Source organism: Eptatretus burgeri, chromosome 7 (genome assembly GCF_056783735.1).
Source record: "Eptatretus burgeri isolate ZD-2024b chromosome 7, Ebu_testis_v1, whole genome shotgun sequence".
NCBI classification, from domain to species: domain Eukaryota; kingdom Metazoa; phylum Chordata; class Myxini; order Myxiniformes; family Myxinidae; genus Eptatretus; species Eptatretus burgeri.
The window spans coordinates 88,195,237-88,216,845 of record NC_140967.1 but is presented as its reverse complement, the minus strand read 5'-3'; the positions used below and the strand labels follow the sequence as shown (position 1 = coordinate 88,216,845).

The following is a 21,609-nucleotide window of genomic DNA, read 5'->3' as shown; positions in this document are numbered from 1 at the left end:
CCACATTTCCAACCTGGCCTCCAAAGCCAGTCGCCGACTGGGAATCCTCCGTCATGCAAAGTCCTTACCTGTAGCAAGTTACAGATCTGAACTGGCCTGACCTGACAATAGAGGGTCTTATAGGTCTTAAAGGGTATAAAAGGATATAAAAGGTATAAAGGGTATATAGTGTCAGGGTTCTTAAACTCGTTAGAACCCAAAGACCCTTAAGATCCTGTGGACCTCATCGACCCCAAAAACCATATAGACCCTGTTACACCCTTTAGAACCCTTAGACCTCTAAGACCCAAGAGACCCCGTTACAACCTTTAGACCCCTTCAATATTTTAAAATCCTTCAGACACTTCAGACCATTTCGACCCTTTAGAGTTTAGACGCATTTAGACCTTTTACATTTACACATTTACAACGAGACCATTTAGACTTTTCATTTGCAATCAACAACCATTCATTTAGTACATCCTTGCATTTAGTCGGCATACAAAAGACACCACATCAAACAAGTCCTGGCTAGGGTCTGCAATCTTTGATTGTTCTTTGTTATCTCTGTGTTTGGACGTAAGAAAAAGGGTTACTTAAATCTTCAGGGTGGGCATTTTGATTTTCCTTTGATCAAAAAAAACAAAAAAAGGAAAAAAAATTTAAAATACTAAACAAGGGAATCTGTCCTACTTTATCAAGCGCAGGATTCTTGAGTATTCTAATGATGACATCCCAGTCAGGGACATGTGTCTGTTTCACGATGCACATCGGAGACATCAGAATGTGCAAAGGCGGACACTCGATCGAGGATACAGGAGCACACGAGGAGCTGACGGAAGAAGTTACGTTCTCTGTGCTTGCACAATCATTGCAGCCATGGTAAGGATCACATGTATTGCCATCCATCAGAATAATTCCTGCAAACAATCAGGCACAAAAAGGACAAACGATATCACTGCAAATAATAACGCAAACAACCTACCATGTAATAAAAATAATTAGCTTGGATTTTCCAAAACAAGCATTATCATCTCTTCCCTTCATCAGCAAAGCCTATCATTCTCGCCAGGTCTCAATTATGGTTCTGATGTACCATACTCTGTTACAGAGTATTGGTGCTCCCGAAGCAGTTTCTTGGCAAGGATTACATTGGGTGGTTTGCCATTGCCTTCCCAGCAGTAGTCAGTGCAGAAATTTGCAATTTGTTCATGGTGCCAGCAATAGCTCACCTACTCTTTTGCAAAACCGTGGGGTCTTCAACGTCCACCAACTAAGGCCAGCAGACGGGACACCAATTTAACATCCATATGAGGGACAGCACACACATTGATGAATCAATCAACCTGCCTGTGAAACACCAGGATAACAGTTTTTAGCTGGGTTTGGATTCAAACCCAGGCTCGACTGCTTAGAGGCGAGTTTCCTTTCCTCTCGGCAATCCTGTTAGCCCAGGATCTAGTTACCAATTGGAAAAAAAAAACATGCAATTCTTTTCCCCAACACAACTTGGGATTGTTAGTATTTTCATGATCAAATTTAAAAGGTCAGTAAATTGCAAAGATATATACTGAACACATAAGAGGAATATTAACCAGCAGTTAAAAAGTAATATTGATATATTGTTACGAATTTCGGCCCGCCCGGCGTGCGATCGGCCACGTAACTCAAACTGTGACCGCGTCGCCCACCGGGACAGACAATTCAGTCGTGACCCTCCTTGGAACTACCGCCAGGAGCTAGTCACGGGTGAGTCTTTCAACCCCACCACAATCGTGCCAATCGGCCACCCGCGCAGGATAGGGTTGTTTGCCAAACTTGATCTACCTAAGTACCTGCGCGGGTAGTTAACCGGGCGATCGTACCTCGCCGCTGGCCGGCCTCGGACACGAACCGCTTCTATCTTCTCACCCAAACTCTCTCTTCCTCATATGTGGTGACTTCAATTGTCATCATGCCAGTTGACTCGGTGTGGGTGGGTACCTCTCACACGTCATGGCACTTCAGCAAAAGCTTTCTGCGACTCATTGGGACCAACTCAATTGGTCAATTTCCCGACCCGGACCTCAACCAATGGTACTAGATCTCTTCTGGATCTGATTTTGACAAATTTCCCTGACAATATCTGCTGCTCTTCCTCTGATCTGATTGGTTCTTCTGACCACGTCCTTGTCAAAGTGGACATCTCTCTGGCTATTATCAGAGAACCACCTCACCGCCCTAGAGTCTGGAATTTCACTCAAGCCGACCGGCAGGGTCTCGAAACAGCCCTCAAACTTATAGACTGGTCTCCCATCACTACTTTCTCCAACATCAACTCATCCTGGGAATTCTTTCAAAGAAACTTGCTCTCCCTCATGCACAGATTTATCCCCTCTCGTTTTCAGTTGTCCTACCCTTCCTCCCGCCCTTGGTTCACTGAAGCTTGTGGCGAGGCAGTTGTCCTGAAACAACTTGCCTTTGCCTCATGGAAAGCAAAACCAACTGAGGGTAATCTCAGTTCCTTCCATAAAGCTCGGAACAAGTGTGTATCTACCCTCAGGAGAGCCAGAAAACAACATCGTTCTAAGCTCAAGTCTGAACTTTCAAACCTCTCTCCCTACTCAAAATCCTGGTGGCGTCTAATCAAATCTGTTTCTGGTGTATGTTCCCCCTCCATCCCCTCCCTTACCTCAAATGGCCGCACTGCTGATACCGCACAAAAAAGGCTGAATGCTTAAACTCGGTGTTTGCATCGAAATCTTGTGTCCAAAACCCATCACTTTCTCCACCCACCTTACCCAGTTGCACCCAACTGTCCCTGGACTCTGTGTCCTTTTCTCCTGACAAGGTGGAGAGCTTGCTGTCAAACCTCGACTCAGATTCTGCAACCAGTCCAAACGGCATCAGCTCATGTGTCCGAAAAACCTGCTCCTCTGCTCTTGCTCACCCTCTCTCTGTTCTATTCACCCTCTCATTTGCTCAAGGACATCTGCCATCTGCTTGGAAATCAGCAAACATTACTGCCCTGCATAAAAAGGTGCAAAAACAGATCCCTGCAACTACAGACCAATCAGTCTTCTGCCAATCATCAGCAAGGTTATGGAATCCATCATCGCTTCAGACATTAAATCCTTCCTCTTCTCCAATGGCTTGATTTCCGATCATCAATTTGGTTCCAGACCAGGTCACTCTACCCTGGATATGCTATGCTGCTTCTGCTCTCTCAACAATGGATGGAGGTCCTCAATGCCGGACATGAAATCAGAGCCATATCCCTGGACATATTGCGTGCTTTTGACACGGTCTGGCACCCTGCCCTACTCACCAAACTCTCTTCCTATGGTATCCAAGGCCATCTCCACTCATGGCTCGCAGACTTCCTCTCCTGTTGCAGTCAACGTGTGGCCCTAAATGGAGTTCTTTCATCCCCTCTTTCTGTCCAGGCTGGAGTTACTCAAGGTAGCGTTCTGGGCCCTGTTTTTTTCTGGTTTTCATTAATGATCTCTCCAACTCTCTGGAAAATACTCTTTATCTCTTTGCTGATGACTCCACCCTCTGCCTTTCCATCTGTCATCCCTCAGACCGGCATGCAGCAGCTTCTTCGTTCACTGCAGATCTGGGTAAAATTACAAACTGGTCCAACACGTGGAACATGTCTTTCTATCCAGACAAATCTCACACTCTCACTATGTCTCTCCGAAAGAACCTTTAGAAAACCCCCCATCCACTTTCTCAACAATCCTCTGAAAGAAGTCCTTTCTTTCAAACTTCTGGGTCTCACTATCTGCCATGACCTTTCCTGGAAAAGCCACATTTCAAACCTCGCCTCCAAAGCCAGTCGCCGACTGGGAATCCTCCGTTGTGCAAAGTCCTTCTTTGGCCCACCTGAGCTCCTGACCACTTACAAAGCTGTCGTCCGCAGCCTGATGGAGTACTGCTCTCCCCTCTGGGCTGGTGCTCCTGCCTCCCACCTTTCTCGGCTTCACGCTGTGGAAACCAAGGCATTTCGGATCATTGGCATCTCCCACCATGAGGCTGAGTCTTTGGGCCTCTCACTCTCACCGCAGGCTGGTCGGTGGTCTTTCTGTCTTCTACTCTCTACTCTCCAGCCCCCCCCCTGCTCTCTCTGATTTGTCCCCACCACATATCCGCAGGGCGCTCAAGGTCCACCAACAACCCCCTTCTGGTAAAACTACCAAAATCACGAATCACTGCTCACCTTCACTCTTTCATTCCTCTTTTTTCCCGTCTTTGGAATGAACTCCCTCACTCTATTCAATCCCATTCTTCCCTCCAGGCCTTCAAAACAGCTGTTCACCACCACCTATCATCCCCCATCCAAATCATCGATCTTTTCTTCCCCCGTTTAATACACCCAAGCCCACCTCCTTCAAATTCCCTGCTTTCCTTCTGAAAGTCCCTATAATGTCCATCTTTTATTCCCAATGTTCCCCACCCCATCACTCTCCCTTCCACAGATCTTCTAATGTCTCTGTTCCCCAGTTTTGTCCTTCCCACTCTCGCCACTCTTGTCTCATGCCCCCTTGCTGTGCGTTGTGTGTTAGCTCTCATACAAGCCTCAACAAGTTATACAATAAATAAATAAAAATGGGGTTATTGAATAAGGCCATGGGGTATGGGAGGCCCTGGGGGGGGGGGAGTTGACAGAATGGCCTTGAGGTACGCACACTCGCCTAGAAGCTGTCTCGCCTGGATTTGATTCCTGACCCAGATATAAACTGTCATCCTGGTGTTTCACAGGCAGGGTGATACATAAATGCATGTGCCATCCATCGGATGGACGTCAAACGGGTGTCCCATCGGCTAGCATTCATTAGTGGACGTTAAAGATCCCATGGTGTCCTTCACGAAGTGAGAAAGCTATCGCCGGAATAATGGCCAAATTGCAAATTCATGACCCAACGAGTCGAACGTCAGGGCTGGCCAGCCAGTTTGTGAAGACTCGGGCCAAGCTTCCCCGGGCTGACCCCAAAAGAAAGTTGGGATAATGGTGGCCGTTAAATAAGGAGGAGGAGGAGGAGGCCATGGTGCTGGCAGAATAGCTTAAGGTGTTTGTGCTCGTCTTTGACCCGTCTATAGCATGGGTTTGAATGTTGACCCAGATGTGGACTCTCATCCTGGTGTTCCGCACGCAGTGCAAGGTATCGTGTGTGTGTGTGCGCCGTCCCTTGGATGGACGTTAAATCGGAGGCCTCGTCTACCAGCACTACGTTCGTTGTGAGGGCGTTAAAGATCCTAAGGCGTCTTTCCCGAAGGGTAGATGAGTCATCGCCGGCATCCTGAAACAGATTACAAATTCCTGCACACTCAGCAGTGGATAAAGGAATTTCAGACCAAGATAAAAATTGAATGAGAAAGGATGAAGTAGCAACATTAGCATTACAGTGAGTCTGGTGTTGGCTCAGTGGTTAGGGTGGTGGCTTGGGATCCTAGGGTCCTGAGTTAATATAAAGCCCCGTCGGCTCCTGAATTAGTACACCAGGGGGTTGACTCAGCCTGTCATCCTTCTGAGGTCTGCAAAATGAGTACCGGTGTGTACTGGTGGAGGGGCACTGCATCAGCGAGCGACACAGGCAAAATGAGTACCGGTGTGTACAGGTAGAGGGGCACTGCATCAGTGAGTGACACAGGCAAAATGAGTACCGGTGTGTACTGGTGGAGGGGCACTGCATCAGCGAGCGACAGGCAAAATGAGTACCGGTGTGTACTGGTGGAGGGGCACTGCATCAGCGAGCGACAGGAAAAATGAGTACCGGTGTGTACTTGTGGATGGGGCACTGCATCAGCGAGCAACACAGGCAAAATGAGTACCGGTGTGTACTGGTGGAGGGGCACTGCATCAGCGAGCGACACAGGCAAAATGAGTACCGGTGTATACTGGTAGAGGGGCACTGCATCAGCGAGCGACAGGCAAAATGAGTACCGGTGTGTACTGGTAGAGGGGCACTGCATCAGCGAGCAACACAGTCGTGCTTCCAAGAAATGATAGCTGCCATACGCCAGAAGAAGAAGCATTACTGTGTGGAAAAGATATGCGATTGGGAAATAGGATGAATACATTGTACATACTCAACCCAGTCTACCTATTACGTACTCCTTTTTCCTATTTATTTAATTCATAATTTTAATAGGAAGTACAACACGGGGCGCATTGTATATACTGTACTTGTGGGATAAGGGTAATGTAGGGAACGTGGTAAAGGAAAGACACGACGTTGTAGGCTTCACTGAGGTAATGAGAAGAGTGTGAGGTTGTGAGGAAGGAGGAAAAAAATCGGAGGAATAAACAAATATATAAACACATCAAAGGAAGAATTCGAAAATCCATGCAAATGATACAAGACAAGAGAATAATCAATCCTGGAGATAAGAAGTAACATGGAATATGAATTATTTCCTTCAACGTTCAAAGAATATGTGAAAATAAAATAAATTTTTTTACCTCACGTTTTTACCACAGCACTCCGGAAGCGCGAACCACGTGACATAAAACCAATTGCTGTTTAACACCCAAACATTCATTCGCTTTTTAGGGTTAAATCATCGCCATCTTCTATATATGAGGAAAATAAAGTGGGGGAAGGTGAGGGGAGGTTAAAGGCTGAATGCGATATCTTCAGGACTGCAAGAAATGAAGAAGAATCCCTCAACGAAGGCATCCGAAAACATTATAAATTCTGACGCGAAATACAATTAAATTTGTAAACAAGAATAATGGTTTTAAAAAGTCGAAAAACATATATCTATGTATTGTTAAATGTATTCCGGAAAGTTGTTGAGTATTCGCTTTACTTTGCTAAAAGCGTCAACATTTTTTTTTTCTCTCTGAACTGAATTTTTTCTGAACTAAATAATTCGTTGCCATCACTGTTGCCTAGCAACGAATACGTGCTCTTTTTCTTCTTTTTTTTTCTCACAGGACGGTTTTTAATTGCAGTTTGAGGAGAAAAAACAACATTCGAATCGATAAAAAAATCTTTTTGTAACGTTGTTGTTGTTGCTTTCCGTTGTGTTCGTCCCGTTGATGTTTCGATAGGTGCCAGTCGTGCCATGGAGGCTGCAACGCACGTGTTTGTGAACCATGCAGACTCGTACGTGGGCTCATGCCTGGCCTGGGTGAGTGCAGGTAAACAGACATGCCACATGGGGAGGACGACATCAATAATAAGAGTAGATCGCACATTGCGTGTTGAAGTGAAATATAAATTATGAAAATGTGTGAATGTTTTTGTGGTGGAGAATAGCACAAGCGCATGCAGTGAGGCACAAATGAGCAAAACCTGAGAGAAAGTAAAAATTTACAGGAAACATGATACAGAGTCAAACTAGAGTAATTCGATGGCGCGCAGTCGACGGGTATGCCTCCGCTCTCCCACACAAACACTTGAGTGTTGACATATTTGACCCTTGACCTTTAGCACATCTGGCCCAAAATCTAATCAGTTAATTGCTGTCTAACTTTACACTTGCACAAAGTTTCATGAAATTCGGTCTTTTATTTCTTGAGTTAGGGTGTGACAGTGAAATTTCAGAGTTTGACTTTGACCCTTGACTTTTACCACATCTGGCCCAAAATCTAATCACTTAATTGACCTGTCTTACTTTACATTTGTACAAAGTTTAATGAAATTCTATCTTTTATTTCTTGAGTTAGGGCATAAACAGTGAAATTTCAGGGTTTGACCTTGACCTTTACCACATCTGGCCCAAAATCTAATCACTTAATTGACCTGTCTTAGTTTACATTTGTACAAAGTTTAATGAAATTCTATCTTTTATTTCTTGAGTTAGGGCATAAACAGTGAAATTTCAGGGTTTGACCTTGACCTTTACCACATCTGGCCCAAAATCTAATCACTTAATTGACCTGTCGTACTTTACATTTGTACAAAGTTTAATGAAATTCTGTCTTTTATTTCTTGAGTTAGGGCATAAACAGTGAAATTTCAGGGTTTGACCTTGACCTTTACCACATCTGGCCCAAAATCTAATCACTTAATTGACCTGTCGTACTTTACATTTGTACAAAGTTTAATGAAATTCTGTCTTTTATTTCTTGAGTTAGGGCGTAACAGTGAAATTTCAGAGTTTGACTTTGACCCTTGACCTTTACCACATCTGGCCCAAAATCTCATCACTTAATTGACCTGTCTTACTTTACCTTTTTATCAAGTTTGATGAAATTCTGTCCAATATTTGAGTTAGGGCATCAACAGTAAAATTTCTGAGTTTGACCTTGACCTTTGACCCTTGACCTTTACCACATCTGGCCCAAAATCTACTCACTTAATTGACCTGTCTTACTTTACCCTTTTACCAAGTTTGATGAAATTCTGTCTTTTATTTCTTGAGTTAGGGCGTAAACAATAAAATTTCAGAGTTTGACCCTTGACCTTTACCACATCTGGCGCAAAATCGAATCACTTAATTGACCTGTCTTACTTTACATTTGTACAAAGTTTAATGAAATTCTGTCTTTTATTTATTGAGTTAGGGCGTAAACAGTGGAATTTCTGAGTTTGACCTTGACCTTTGACCCTTGACCTTTATCACATTTGGCTCAAAATATAATCACTTAATTGCCCTGTCTTGCTTTACATTTGTACAAAGTTTAATGAAATTCTGTCTTTTATTTCTTGAGTTAGGGCGTAAACAGTAAAATTTCAGAGTTTTACCTTGACCTTTGACCTTTGACATTTATCACATCTGGCCCAAAATCTAATCACTTAATTGCCCTGTCTTACTTTACCTTTTTGTCAAGTTTAATGAAATTCTGTCCAATATTTCTTGAGTTAGGGCGTAAATAGTAAAATTTCAGAGTTTGACCTTGACCTTTGACCCTTGATCTTTATCACATCTGGCCCAAAATCTAATCACTTAATTGCCCTGTCTTACTTTACCTTTTTACTAAGTTTGATTAAATTCTGTCCAATATTTCTTGAGTTAGGGCGTAAACAGTAAAATTTCAGAGTTTGACCTTGACCTTTGACCCTTGACATTTATCACATCTGGCCCAAAATCTAATCACTTAATTGCCCTGTCTTACTTTACCTTTGTACCAAGTTTGATGAAATTATACAATTTGCTTCTTGAGTTATCACGTAAATGAAAATCCGGACGGACGGACGGACAACCTGGAAACATAATGCCTCCAGCACCCTTGGTGCAGAGGCATAAAAAGCTTCCTGAAGAACTCTTTTGTCAAGTTGGATATTTTATTGACAATGATAATGGCATTTTATCTGCAACCAAAAAGGAAAATAGACAATATTAGCCTGATTACTTTCACACGATATGGTACACAGGAAAATGCCATGAACTAACAATGAAGATCTCATATCGGCATTTGCATATTGAACATTACTAACTTGCGATATACAATTGCACTAATGATAATAATAATAATGATACGAACCAACCATAATGTCCAACTATAATGAATGAAATAATAAAGGACAAATGCACAAGACACTAGGACATAGGGCAATGACAATCACTTCATCCCCCTCAGCTCGGGGTCCACACCACGAGCTTATCTACTGCATCAACCAGTCACCCGATTCCTGCCAGGCCGGTTTTCGAGTCGCTCAATGAGGACGTGCAGCAGGAGGCGTGGGTGGTGAGGTCGGAGCGATGGGATCTGTAGGTGAGGAAGGTGGCATGACACGGTTTGATGGGGAGGACGACGACGTTGGAGGGCCGCTTCCAGGAGGAGCCGTGCGAGGAGGAGTTGACGGCGTGATAAGCGGAGGCGGCTTCTCTGGTGTCTGACCTGGAGCAGGCGGATCTTGTGCAAGAAACTGACACGGAGGAGGTTGAGTGAAGGCGCGGACATCCGTTGGTGGCCACGAGTCTCGCCACGGCGGGTATGACGAGGGGCCGGGAGTGGGCATGGTAATGTCCGTTGAAACCGGGACGAATGCACGGAGGAATTTGTGATTCCGTGTTGTCACCCTCCCCGAACTGTCAATATTGACGCAGTATTTGTCACGATCCAACACCTCGGTTACCGTGCCGGTTCTGTCCCATCGCTTGGGATGATTTCCCGCACCATTTTGCATGAAACATCTGTCTCCGGCATGGAGAGGTAGCGCAGGGAGAGCGTAGCTGTTCAGAGACTCCTGCGACCGAGCGTAGCGTGTGCGAAGCGATGACTCTTTCATTTCCCAGGCCTCCCGCCATGTAGGCCTGATGTTGGGGTTAGAAAACTTTTCCAGTCGGTTCACAAAAAGCAACGAGTCTCGCAGTGGCTTCCCGAAAATGATTTGGGCGGGCGAAATGTCGCCGTCGCCGTCGGGGTCGGGCGTGTTTCTTAGTTGAAGGAGGGCTCGCAGGAAGCGGTCATTGTTGAGCATTCCAGTGGGACCGACGTTGGATCTCAGAAGACGCTTGGTGGTTTTGACTGCAACCTCTGCTCTGCCGTTCGATTGAGGGTGGTATGAGGATGAGATGCAATGCTTGACGCCCCATCTAACGAGAAAGTCACGGGTAACACCGGCAGTAAACTCCGGCCCGCCGTCACTGGAGAGTTCTTCCGGTATGCCAAAAGTGGCGAATAGTGAGCAGAGGCACCCGATGAGGCCCGCGGAACCTGCGTGCGAGGAACCGGGAGGACACGCGAATACTTCCGACCAACCCGACAAGCGGTCACCGACAACCAGGTAATGGTGTCCTGCGAAATCGAAATTGTCAGCGTAGACAGATTCGAAAGGAGTCGATGGAGGCACCGTTGATGCTGCAGGAAGAGGAGGCTGCGACGGCACATTGCGGTTGCAGTCGGCGCATGCTGCGCGTATCGCGTGAATGTCCACAGTGATCCCCAGCCAGAAGACGATGGCACGTGGACGGAGCTCCATAGACGAGGTCCCTTGGTGAACGGTGTGGAGGTTGTCCAAAACAGCATGGCGGAGCGAGGGCGGAACAACGACTCGATCCTCAAAAAGGACAGCACCGTCTGAGATGTAGAGCACGTTGTAGTACTGCCAAAAGGGGGAAGCATGAGGCAAGTCTTTGTCAGTTACTGGGAAACCGTTTGTGACCGTCTGGACCAGGGCACGCATGTTGTCGTCGTTCTTGGTTTCTTCGACGATTCGAGACCATGGTAGCGCCGGAATCTCGGCGGCTTCACGCCAGATCGCAGTGGCGAGCGCATGTTCCATTTGATCGACGACGGCCAAGGAGCTTACTGCAATTGACGGCGAAGGATGGCGAGACGTCGTGTCGGCGGCCAAATTGGACCTCCCAGGCATGTGTATAATGGAGAAGCGCCAAGGCAAGGTGCGCTGCTTCAGCCGAAAGAGTCTGGTGTTGTTAATCTCATCAAGGGTGCGGTCACCAAAAATCTTGACCAATGCTTTGTGGTCCGTCACGACTAGCAAGTTGTCACAACCCTGCGTGAAGAAACGGGTTTGTTCCGGACCTCATGCGGCAAGTGCTTCCCCTTCAATCGGTGCATATCTCGACTCGGCGCCGGAGAGGAAGCGAGAGCCGGCAATAATGATGCGCCACCCACCCGGGCAGCAGTCCGGTGCTTCCGAGTGGCATCTGCAATGTTTCTGGAGCAAGAAGTATCCGATGCCATTTGTAGACCAATCAGGCCTGAGGCAGGTCTTCTTTGCCATGTCGAAGATTCTCACTCCTTCCTGGATCGCTGAGATGATGGCAACTTTCGAGGCCTGAAATTCCTCGTCGAGTACAGGGGTCCAGAAAAACTTGTACTTCGGATTGAGGAATGGCTTGCATATGGCCATTATGTCCCTCAGCTGAGCATAGTTGCTCACCTGGTTCACTAAGCCGAACCAGCTTCGAATGTCTGGTGGAGTTAGGCGTCGGAAAGTCCCTGATGGCGTCTAGGAACTTCGCCAGAGGTTCGATGGAGGTGTCGGTGATGTGGAAGCTGACAACCTCCACCTCCCGCTGCACAAACTTGTACTTGTCCGGATTCAATACCACGCCTGTGTCACCGACAGTCTTCAGAAAGTCTATGGTCCGCCACCAGTGAGACTCCAAGTCCTCGTCGTAGTGGGTGGTGTCATCAACACACCTCTCCTTGCGCCCAGAGTCGGACAAGATTGCGTCGAAGCGGCAGTTGTAGCCATTGCCCGAAGCGAGAAAGCCCTGTGGAGCTCGACAGTAGCACCATCTGCCGAATGGGGTGATGAACGTCGTCAAGTGACGGTCGGATTCACGAAGAGGGGCGGAATGGTAGCCATTCCAGGCATCCGTAACGGTCTTCCATGTATTGCCTGCTATTCGACGAGCGAGGTGGAAGGGTGACTCGGCGGCGAACGGTTCCCTCTTGCAGAACCGGTTGAGCAGGGAAAGATCCACTGTCCGGCGCGGGGTGCCATCGTGCTTGCGTGTGACTACCATCCTGTGGCACCACGTGGCCGGCTCACCATAGGGGACCCATTCTATGATGCCGAGGGCTTCGTCACGTAGCAGGTCCTCGTATACTTTTTTTCTGCCAGTGTACGGGGATCGGTGCAGCGGTGTGGCACGCACGAGGGACGGCTGCCTCGTCCAGGTGTATTTCCACCGGTGGGCCATCCATGACTGGTAGAGGGCGGTTGGGGCACGTGTTAAAGGTGGACAATGAGAAACGGTCAAGCAGCCAATCTCGCATCTTGCTGTTGTTCTCCGGCGTGCAGGGGAAGGGAGGAAACGAGGGTCGCTCCGGAGGGGCTTGTCGTCTGGGGCAGCCGCAGTCCTCGTTGCCCTCAGCGCCCGCGCTGCATCCAGCGTTCAACGCTCTGATCGCACTAATAGAAGATTGAGTCTCGGAGTCGCTGGGCAGCTTGTGAGCGCCACCGATAGTCGGGAAGTTGGGCGGCAAAATCTCGAGGGCAAGGAGGGACTCGTGCGACAGGAAGAGGCAGTGGATGTCACTGCTGACATAGATCATCGCACGTCATGACATTACGTTCTCCTGAGGATTGCGGCCCTCAGACTTGTTGGCGGCTTGCAATTTGAATGACACAGGACGAAGATCGTTTCGGGAGAAGCCATGTGCTCGGAACTGGTCGAGGGACCACACGTCAGATTGCGCGCCACTGTCGGTGACCGCGTCTACATCGGCGAATGTCGATGAGCGGAAGGAGCGACGGGCACTGGGGGTGGCCCTGTCCATGCTGACGTGCAGCTTGACGGTAGGGTGTTTCATGAACCGAGCACGACGCCACTCGCCTGCCGTGAAAATGTGATGCTGTAAGACGACGACTTGGGGGTCAGACCCCTGCGGGATCCTGCGTCGCCCGCGATAGCATTGAGTTGTGGCGATTGACGAGACTTGGGCAAACGAGTCTTCCTCATATGTGACGGCGTTAGACCCTGCCAGTTGTGCTGCACTGCGGTGGGCGCCGCTGCGCCGCTGTGCCAGGTAACACTCTTTGCACCACTTGTGAGCTTTGCGATTCCACCCGCGGGCAGTCTCCGAGAACACGAAGAAGTTTCTGCCGCAGTCTGGGCAAGGCGCTTGCTTGACCCTGTCGACAGGTGGCGGCGTCGGAGGAGGTGGTAGATGAGTCGGCGTTGGGCGTCGCACGTCCGTAGCTGTGGCGGCCGTGTTGGGTCTGGGGGTGTTGGCGCGCTTGAACGAGGATATAGCCGAGTTGCTTGGAGATGGAAGGACGTTTCTGGCCATTTCTCTACCTTCGACGAATGCAATGACGTCGTTAACGGACTTCAGCTGAATGCCCTCAATGCTGAGAGCCTCACGGCGGATGTCGAGGTCAGTTGTCCCCGCCAGAAGAACATCGCGAATAGTCTCATTGGTGTAATTCACGAGATTTATTTTCCCGCATGCGCATTTATCTGATACGCTAAAACCACAAGTTTCCGCTTTACCACGGACTCTGGCGGCAAAGGCCCGAAAGGGTTCGTCGGGGCTTTGGTGCATGGTGACAAGTTCGGCGCGTTTGACTCCGCGAGACACAGGGATGATGGCCAGGGACTTCATGGCCACCATGACCTCGTCGACGGGACGTGTTGTGATGATGGGGTCGGCTTTAAGGAGGGCATCACCGAGGGTGTCACCAGCGCACTGGAAAAGCTGCACCGATGCGGATGCAGCGTCGATCCCAGAGCCACAGCAGAAGTTGTCCCAACCACACTCAAACAAGTTCCAAGTCTCACTCTCAACTCCCATGTTGATGCGCAGCCGCTCCAGCTTTGGGCCCTTATGGCGGGCGGCAGTGTTCGCGTCATTCCCGGTGGCGAGCTGATGAGTGAGGTTGTGGTTCGTGAGTAGGGCAACAACGATGGCGTCAGTTCCATCGACAGTCCTGAAACTGCAGTCCGGCATATCACACTCGAGGACCACCATCGTGGAGAATGTTGTCAGAAGTTGCGCGATATGTGATGGACCGTCTTGACGGGCTAGGCCTCGATATAAAATGCCATTATCATGAAGAAGAACTCTTTTGTCAAGTTGGATATTTTATTGACAATGATAATGGCATTTTATCTGCAACCAAAAAGAAAAATAGACAATATTAGTCTGATTACTTTCACACGATATGGTACACAGGAAAATGCCATGAACGAACAATGAAGATCTCATATCGGCATTTGCATATTGAACATTACTAACTGGCGATATACAATTGCACTAATGATAATAATAATGATACGAACCAACGATAATGTCCAACTATAATGAATGAAATAATAAAGGACAAATGCACAAGACACTAGGACAGAGGGCAATGACAATCACTCTTCACTTCCAGAGAAGTACATACAGTGAGTGAGTGGAGCAATCGGTGAGCAACACGAGGTACCGGTATAAAAGTGACCGAACTTGCCCACTAAGGAGGAACATTTCCTCAACATGGCGACAACTCGGCCTCCTACAAGTCAGGAGGTTGGGTTGGGTTAATAAGGGTACAAACGATTGTGGGTAGAGATGGGGGAGGGGTGACCTGAGATGGCAGTGCACTGATTACTTTCAGCCCTGAATGAAAGGGAAGAGTGCAATTATTGAACCTTCTCAGGAATACAATTCCACAAACGGGAGAACAGAGGAACAAAAGAGTGGAGGTGTGTTTTCAGCCTGCATTTTTGGGGTTGAACCAGGAGGCGATTACTGCATGGAAGAAGAAGAGCTGAGAGAGAAGAGAGGCAAAAACAAACAAACAAACAAGCAGGCATAGACTGGTACTTACGAAATCGTCAACTTGACCTCTCACCTTGTCTAATATAAGCTGTCTCTAGAGAAGGTAGCGACGCAAACCAGAAGTTTCTACGATGAATCTGTACCAAACCATCAAAAATCGTAACGTCGACCGAAGCAAAAATCTCCATTTCTCGACGCAATTATTTAATATTATTTTATCAAAGTCACAAAACCATAATATTCGGCCATCCACCAACAATATTTACATAATCCGACGGCTTAGCGAGTCAGGCATGCGACGATAACCTTTATTGGGATAAAAAAAATGACTTTTAAACACCATCTTTATCGAAAACACCATCAGCGCGCACACGGAAAACCTTTACGTGATCAACGACGCCTCTGCTCGAGCGCGCTGCACCACCTGACGACCCGTGACGCGGCGAGTGAAATATTTTTTATGCAATCTTAAAACGTCCCCAAAACATCCGATTTTTACCAGAATTTCGACAACCCAGTTTTAAGCGTCCTAAGCGATCGCAAAAACCGAAGACAAAATTAAAATCGAAGTCAAAACGAACTCGTAACGTCGATCGAAGCAAAAATACTCCATTTCTCCACATGAATTTACGGAATTATGTTTTACCTCACTGTGACCTTGACCTTTGATCGATTTTGACCAAAATCTAATCAGCACTAGCCATCACCCTCCTGAATCACATGGTGTAATTTGACATTGGTAGCTTCTTCCGTTCTTGAGTTATCTGTACCAAACCATCAAAAATCGAATATTTGACCTCACTGTGACCTTGACCTTTGACCGATTTTGACCAAAATCTAATCAGCACTAGCCACCACCCTCCTGAATCACATGGTGTAATTTGACATTGGTAGCTTCTTCCGTTCTCGAGTTATCATGCCTACAAACAAACAAACAAACAAACAAACAAGCAGTCTTAGACTGGTACTTACGAAATCGTCAACTTTACCTCTGACCTTGTCTAATAAAAGCTGTCTCTAGAGAAGGTAACGACGCAAACCAGAAGTTTCTACGATGATTCTGTACCAAACCATCAAAAATCGAATGTTTTGGATGTTTGACCTCACTGTGACCTTGACCTTTGACCGATTTTGACCAAAATCTAATCAGCGCTAGCCACCACCCTCCTGAATCACGTGGTGTAATTTGACATTGGAAGCTTCTTCCTTTCTCGAGTTATCATTTTTTGGATGTTTGACCTCACTGTGACCTTGACCTTTGACCGATTTTGACCAAAATCTAATCAGCATTAGCCATCACCCTCCTGAATCATGTGGTGTAATTTAACATTGGTAGCTTCTTCTGTTCTCGAGTTATCGTGCCTACAAACAAACAAACAGAAACGGAAGGCATCAATATACTTATGAAATCTTTCGATTTCGTAAGTAACAAACAAACAGAAACGGAAGGCATCAATATACTTCCGAAATCTTTAGATTTCGTAAGTAACAAACAGAAACGGAAGTCATCAATATACTTGCGAAATCTTTAGATTTCGTAAGTAACAAACAAACAAACAAGCAGTCATAGACTGGTACTTACGAAATCGTCAACTTGACCTCTGACCTTGTCTAATAAAAGCTGTCTCTCGAGAAGGTAGCAACGCAAACCAGAAGTTTCTACGATGATTCTGTATCAAACCATCAAAAATCATAACGTCGACCGAAGCAAAAATCTTCATTTCACCACACAATTATACCTTAACGTAACTCAACGACGTGTCTGCTCGAGCGCACTGCATCATGGGACGACCCGTGACGCGTCGAGTGAAATATTTTTTATACAATCTTAAAACGTCTTCAAAACATCCGATTTTTACCAGAATTTCTACAACCGAGTTTTAAGCGTTCTAAGCGATCGCAAAAACCGAAGACAAAATTAAAATCGAAGTTAAAATGGAGTCATAACATCGAGCGAAGCAAAAATACTCCATTTCTCCACGTGAATTTATGGAATTATGTTTGACCTCACTGTGACCTTGACCTTTGACCGATTTTGACCAAAATCTAATCAGCACTAGCCATCACCCTCCTGAATCACGTGGTGTAATTTGACATTGGTAGCTTCTTCCGTTCTCGAGTTATTGTGCCTACAAACAAACAAACAAACTCACAAACAAACAAACAAACAAACAAACAAACAGAAACGGAAGGCATCAATATACTTACGAAATCTTTAGATTTAGATGAAATTGACAAATCTTTAGATTTCGTAAGTAACAAACAAACAAACAAACAAACAAACAAACGGAAGTCATCAATATACTTACGGAATCTTTAGATTTCGAAAACGAAATCTTTTGATTTCGTAAGTAACAAACAGAAACGGAAGTCATCAATATACTTACGAAATCGTAAAAAACATACAAGCTGACTAACAATCTTGCAAAAACTTCGTATTGGCAAGATAACAAGCAAGCAGACAGAAAGGGGTGAAAACATAACCTCCTTCACCTTCGGTGACAGAGGTAACAAACAAACAAGTCGACGGGCATGTGATGTAGAGATGGACAAGGTTAAAGTTGGAGTAGAAAATACTGCAGAAAGGGAAAGTGAACAACACAATGTGGTGATGATCCATTATGTTGAGAGATTGGAAGAAAGTGGAATTGGATACACACAAATAGACAATGTCTTACATCACAGAGAATGTAAAAGAGTCAAAATGAGCACAAAGCTTGGATTTACACTTGGGTAACAAACAACGAGTTATCCAGTGAACATATTCTGCCATGTTGAATTGGAACTGAGCAGATAGTAGAAAGATACAGAAGTGTGAGATCAGATGAAAGCTGGTAGAAAATCAAAGAAGCCACGAATCTGTGTGCCAGAGGACAGAAACAGGATCGAGGTCTCTGCTTATTGTTGAGATATGTCAGTGATGACTAGCCTTAGCATCCTCTGCATCCATGAGTGGTGGATGAACACAGAAACCCCAGCACACAGTCAAGAGACGTGCTCCATTGTACAGTCATATAAAAGCAACACGATGAACTTCAAGGTACCAAGGAATTCAAGCTTATAACTATGATTTCCAGGATTCGCAAAAAAAAATATTTAGACTGTCACTCGGGAAAGCATGTACCTCTGCCAGGCTGAACAGTTTAGGTCTTGTATCCCACTGATAGGCCGGATCTTCACCAAAATCCAATGAATTCGTCCTTGTCACACACCCAGCCCTTTCCACCAAGTTTCATCTGAATCTGTCCACAACCTTTTGATATACCCAACACACAAACAGACAAACAAACAGAGGTGAAAACTACAACCATGTATTACATCCACCAGCTTCAGTGGTGGAGGTAATAAATGGTTGTAATTGGGACAAAAAATACATTAAAAATAAAAGGAAAGAACCACAAATTTGCACAGCTGCCTACCAAGTCACGGCTCAGGTCTATCGTTTCAACCACCTCGTAGTCTTCATCCAAGACTGGTGCAGGTGAGAATGAAGAACTAGTCTTGTCTGTGAAGGTCAGTACCTGTCTGCATTGGCAGACAGGTAGAATAATAGATGAAATTGACACAACGTTGTTTGAGGTATGCCAGCCACACTGACAAGCATGAAAGGAGAAGCTGACGTTTTGGGCATTAATCCTTCGTTGGAGCGCAGTTTTACTCCAATGAAGGATTAACACCTGAAACGTCAGCTTCTCCTTCCTTCCTAAAGTGGTTAGCATACCTCAATCAATATCCCATTGATTTAGTCCATTGTGCAATTGAGTGCTTGCCTGTCTGGGCTGCTGGCCGAGTCGGTGGTACTTTCATGTTTGAATATCGTTTCCAAGATGTAGATAGAGCAATTTCTGATGTTTTTTGTGGATAACGATGTTGTAGCTTGTCTGATACTTGCTGGGGTGGGAGATGGTACGTACTGTATATGGCACAAGGTAGGATCAGCAGCAAAAATGTAACGCACAGTGAATCCCGATTTGATTGCATTTGTTATTATTTTTCGAAGATGGAAAACTTCAATTATAACTTGTACTCATTAAGCAATGTGAAATACAAAAAATTAGCAGAATGATGGTACACCCATGACACCAGATTCACAATAATCATATAAATTAAGTCATTATGAATTTTGTGTTGATTGCAACGACATGTTTTTGTTTTGTTTTTTTATCTCAGCACCTAACTGGTTATACTGTGGATATATTGAAGACGTCAGTCAATGAGGGCGGTGACATTGATGAAGAGGGATGTCTTCATTCTGCTGGAAAAACAGATGCGATGTACCGTGTGGCTGGAACGCTCACGGTGAATGCAAAAGCAACACCAGAATTTTTGAAAGATTCAGTAATGGTGAGAAAAAATTATTTCCTCCGCAAAATGCTAATTATACAGAAGTAGAGATTTCGACCACTGTGTCAGCATATCACTTAATATTTTCAAAAGATACATTGGGATCTTTAACGTTAACAATTTCAACTCCAGATTGGACAGCTGGCTTTACATCCACCTATGATCATGCAGCTCCCACCCTACCCCAGCCCCTGCCCCCACCCTTCCACACGCTCTCCCCCATCGTTTGCTACTCACTAGATCAGCTTTAAGCTCAGTCTCACCATGTTGAAGATCAAACCCAAACTAAGTAATGCAATGCTGAACGTATGACGAACTGAGCGACATCATTACCATGCTGGAGGTGACATTCAAGTTAATGTTCCACACGTACTTCAGTCCATTTCTTGAATGGGATTTAAACCTGTATATTGCAAAGTAACCTCAATGTAACGTTGTTGATGTTTCCTTTCGCCTTGTATTCTTTCATGCTTGGCTATGAAAACTGAACCCGAAATATAATTCCGATCATTGGAATATGCCAATGTCGTCACACAAAGTCTACTACACAGGCATCATCACAAGAAGATTTGCTGAATGCTCTTATGGCATGTGACATCATCATCTACAATATAACAGAAGATTCACAGCAGATAGAAGAGGCATCTTGGGCAGTAGAAGGTGGCGTTTAATTTTGCATGATCTCATCATACTGCTGTGCATGATCGAAATAGCATATAATATAAGACATCATATCATATAAGCATCGGGGAATTATAAAAACATTGTGTGTGTATGTGTATGTATGTAATGGATATTGAAATGAAAATGACTTGGGGTTAATGAGGAGTGAATTATTTATTACTTGACTTATAATGAATGTTACGTATGTGTTTGTAACGCCAATTAGCAGCGATGAGGATCAAATGTCGAGGAAGAAGCTCCTTGTTACTATACCCCCTTCCCTCCCCGGTGTCTGTTGCTTTCCCCCTCTTTCTCATCTGTAATGTGCAATTGTTAATCATTCTCCATTGTCCTTTCCCCCACCTCCCCCGCATGTTGTGCGGGAACATGGCAAACCCCTGTGTGCGACTCCCGCCCATGTTCCGATGAGATGGCGCCAACACGTTTACAACTTCGTCGCCACGGGGGAACAGCGCAACGCTTGCAAAACAGGGGGAAACCTCACCACAGTAGATCTGGGGGAGCTTCGGCCATAAAAAGCATCCGTGTTCAGATACAGAAGGAGAACAGCAGTGAAGTGACAGACAGTGAGTAGTGAAGCGACGAGTGAGAGAGTAAAGCTCAGACACAGACCAGCAGTGAAGCAACAGACATCAGCAGTGAATGGACATGCAACAGGTGGTGAAGCAAGGAAGAGCTGGAGTTGGGGCTGCTGTAGTCATAAATTGCCGTCTGCCCAGCAAAGAACTAAGGAGAGTTTGAGTGTCAAGAGGTGTAAGGATAGCTGTGCACAGCCATAGCATGACCACGGTGCATCTACCGACGTCTCAAATCCAAATGGAAGACCACACACCTCTACTCCATTCATTTTGTGTATTATTTTGTCTGTCTTGTGTCCCTAATTGAGCCTGTGTGTGATAGGTTTCGTTTAAGTCTTTGGCAAGGTCCCGTCTCCGTCTACTTAAACTGAACACATATGCCGATCATATTTTTATCCATCATTTTTATTCATTAATCCTCTACTGTATCATCATTACTCATTAAATCCATAACTGTTAAAGTGTTTTCACTGTGAATTTTGAGCATAGAATCGCTGTCCAATGTATACAAGTTCCCTTTAAAAACGTATGTGTGTGCAGAAATTGCCACCATGCAAAATTAATGAAACAACCACACTGCATCGCAGAGTTGCTGTGTGTACGGATAGATACGTGGACATGGTCGGTAATGGTGTCAATGGGGAGCAGGCTCAGTTAACGGAGGTCTGGGTGGATTCTCTCCCCAAGGAGGTGTGCGTGAGTGTGCGGTGTGCGAGTCCCATGTGCAAGTTGCTCGAACCCACGTCTGAGGCCATGGCATGCGTCGCAGTTATGGAGGTTACACGGCCAATTTGCAAACCATGTGCTTTGGCATATGTGGAGCAGCTGTGCCATGGGAATGAAGTCATGTGCCTTGTGCATCCTGCCTGGGTGTGGGGGAGGGCCAGCGCACGAGCGAGGTGAACA

The 21,609-nt window shown here is 45.9% G+C and overlaps 2 protein-coding genes across 13 annotated transcripts in view; one reads left to right on the top strand and one right to left on the bottom strand.

Moving 5' to 3' along the window:
• Positions 1 to 5,755, bottom strand: part of SANBR (SANT and BTB domain regulator of CSR) — a 90,027-nt gene extending 84,272 nt beyond the window's left edge. The window contains exons 1-2 of the mRNA XM_085889493.1: positions 5,736 to 5,755; positions 673 to 899 (exon numbers count right to left, since the gene is read on the bottom strand). Of these exons, the coding sequence (XP_085745619.1) occupies positions 673 to 888 (216 nt within the window). The 5' untranslated portion in view covers positions 889 to 899; positions 5,736 to 5,755. The remainder of the gene's footprint in view (positions 1 to 672; positions 900 to 5,735) is intronic.
• A 1,087-nt stretch (positions 5,756 to 6,842) lies between these two features.
• Positions 6,843 to 21,609, top strand: part of AK7 (adenylate kinase 7) — a 46,376-nt gene continuing 31,609 nt past the window's right edge. For 3 of the 12 annotated variants that reach the window (XM_085889486.1, XM_085889481.1, XM_085889480.1), the window contains exons 1-3: positions 6,844 to 7,098; positions 19,268 to 19,441; positions 19,993 to 20,101. In XM_085889486.1, coding sequence (XP_085745612.1) covers positions 7,033 to 7,098; positions 19,268 to 19,441; positions 19,993 to 20,101 — 349 coding nt within the window. In that variant the 5' untranslated portion in view covers positions 6,844 to 7,032. Of the gene's footprint in view, positions 7,109 to 19,267; positions 19,442 to 19,992; positions 20,102 to 21,609 lie in introns of all 12 variants that reach the window. The other 9 variants (XM_085889491.1, XM_085889490.1, XM_085889484.1 and 6 more) reach the window with 7 other exon arrangements.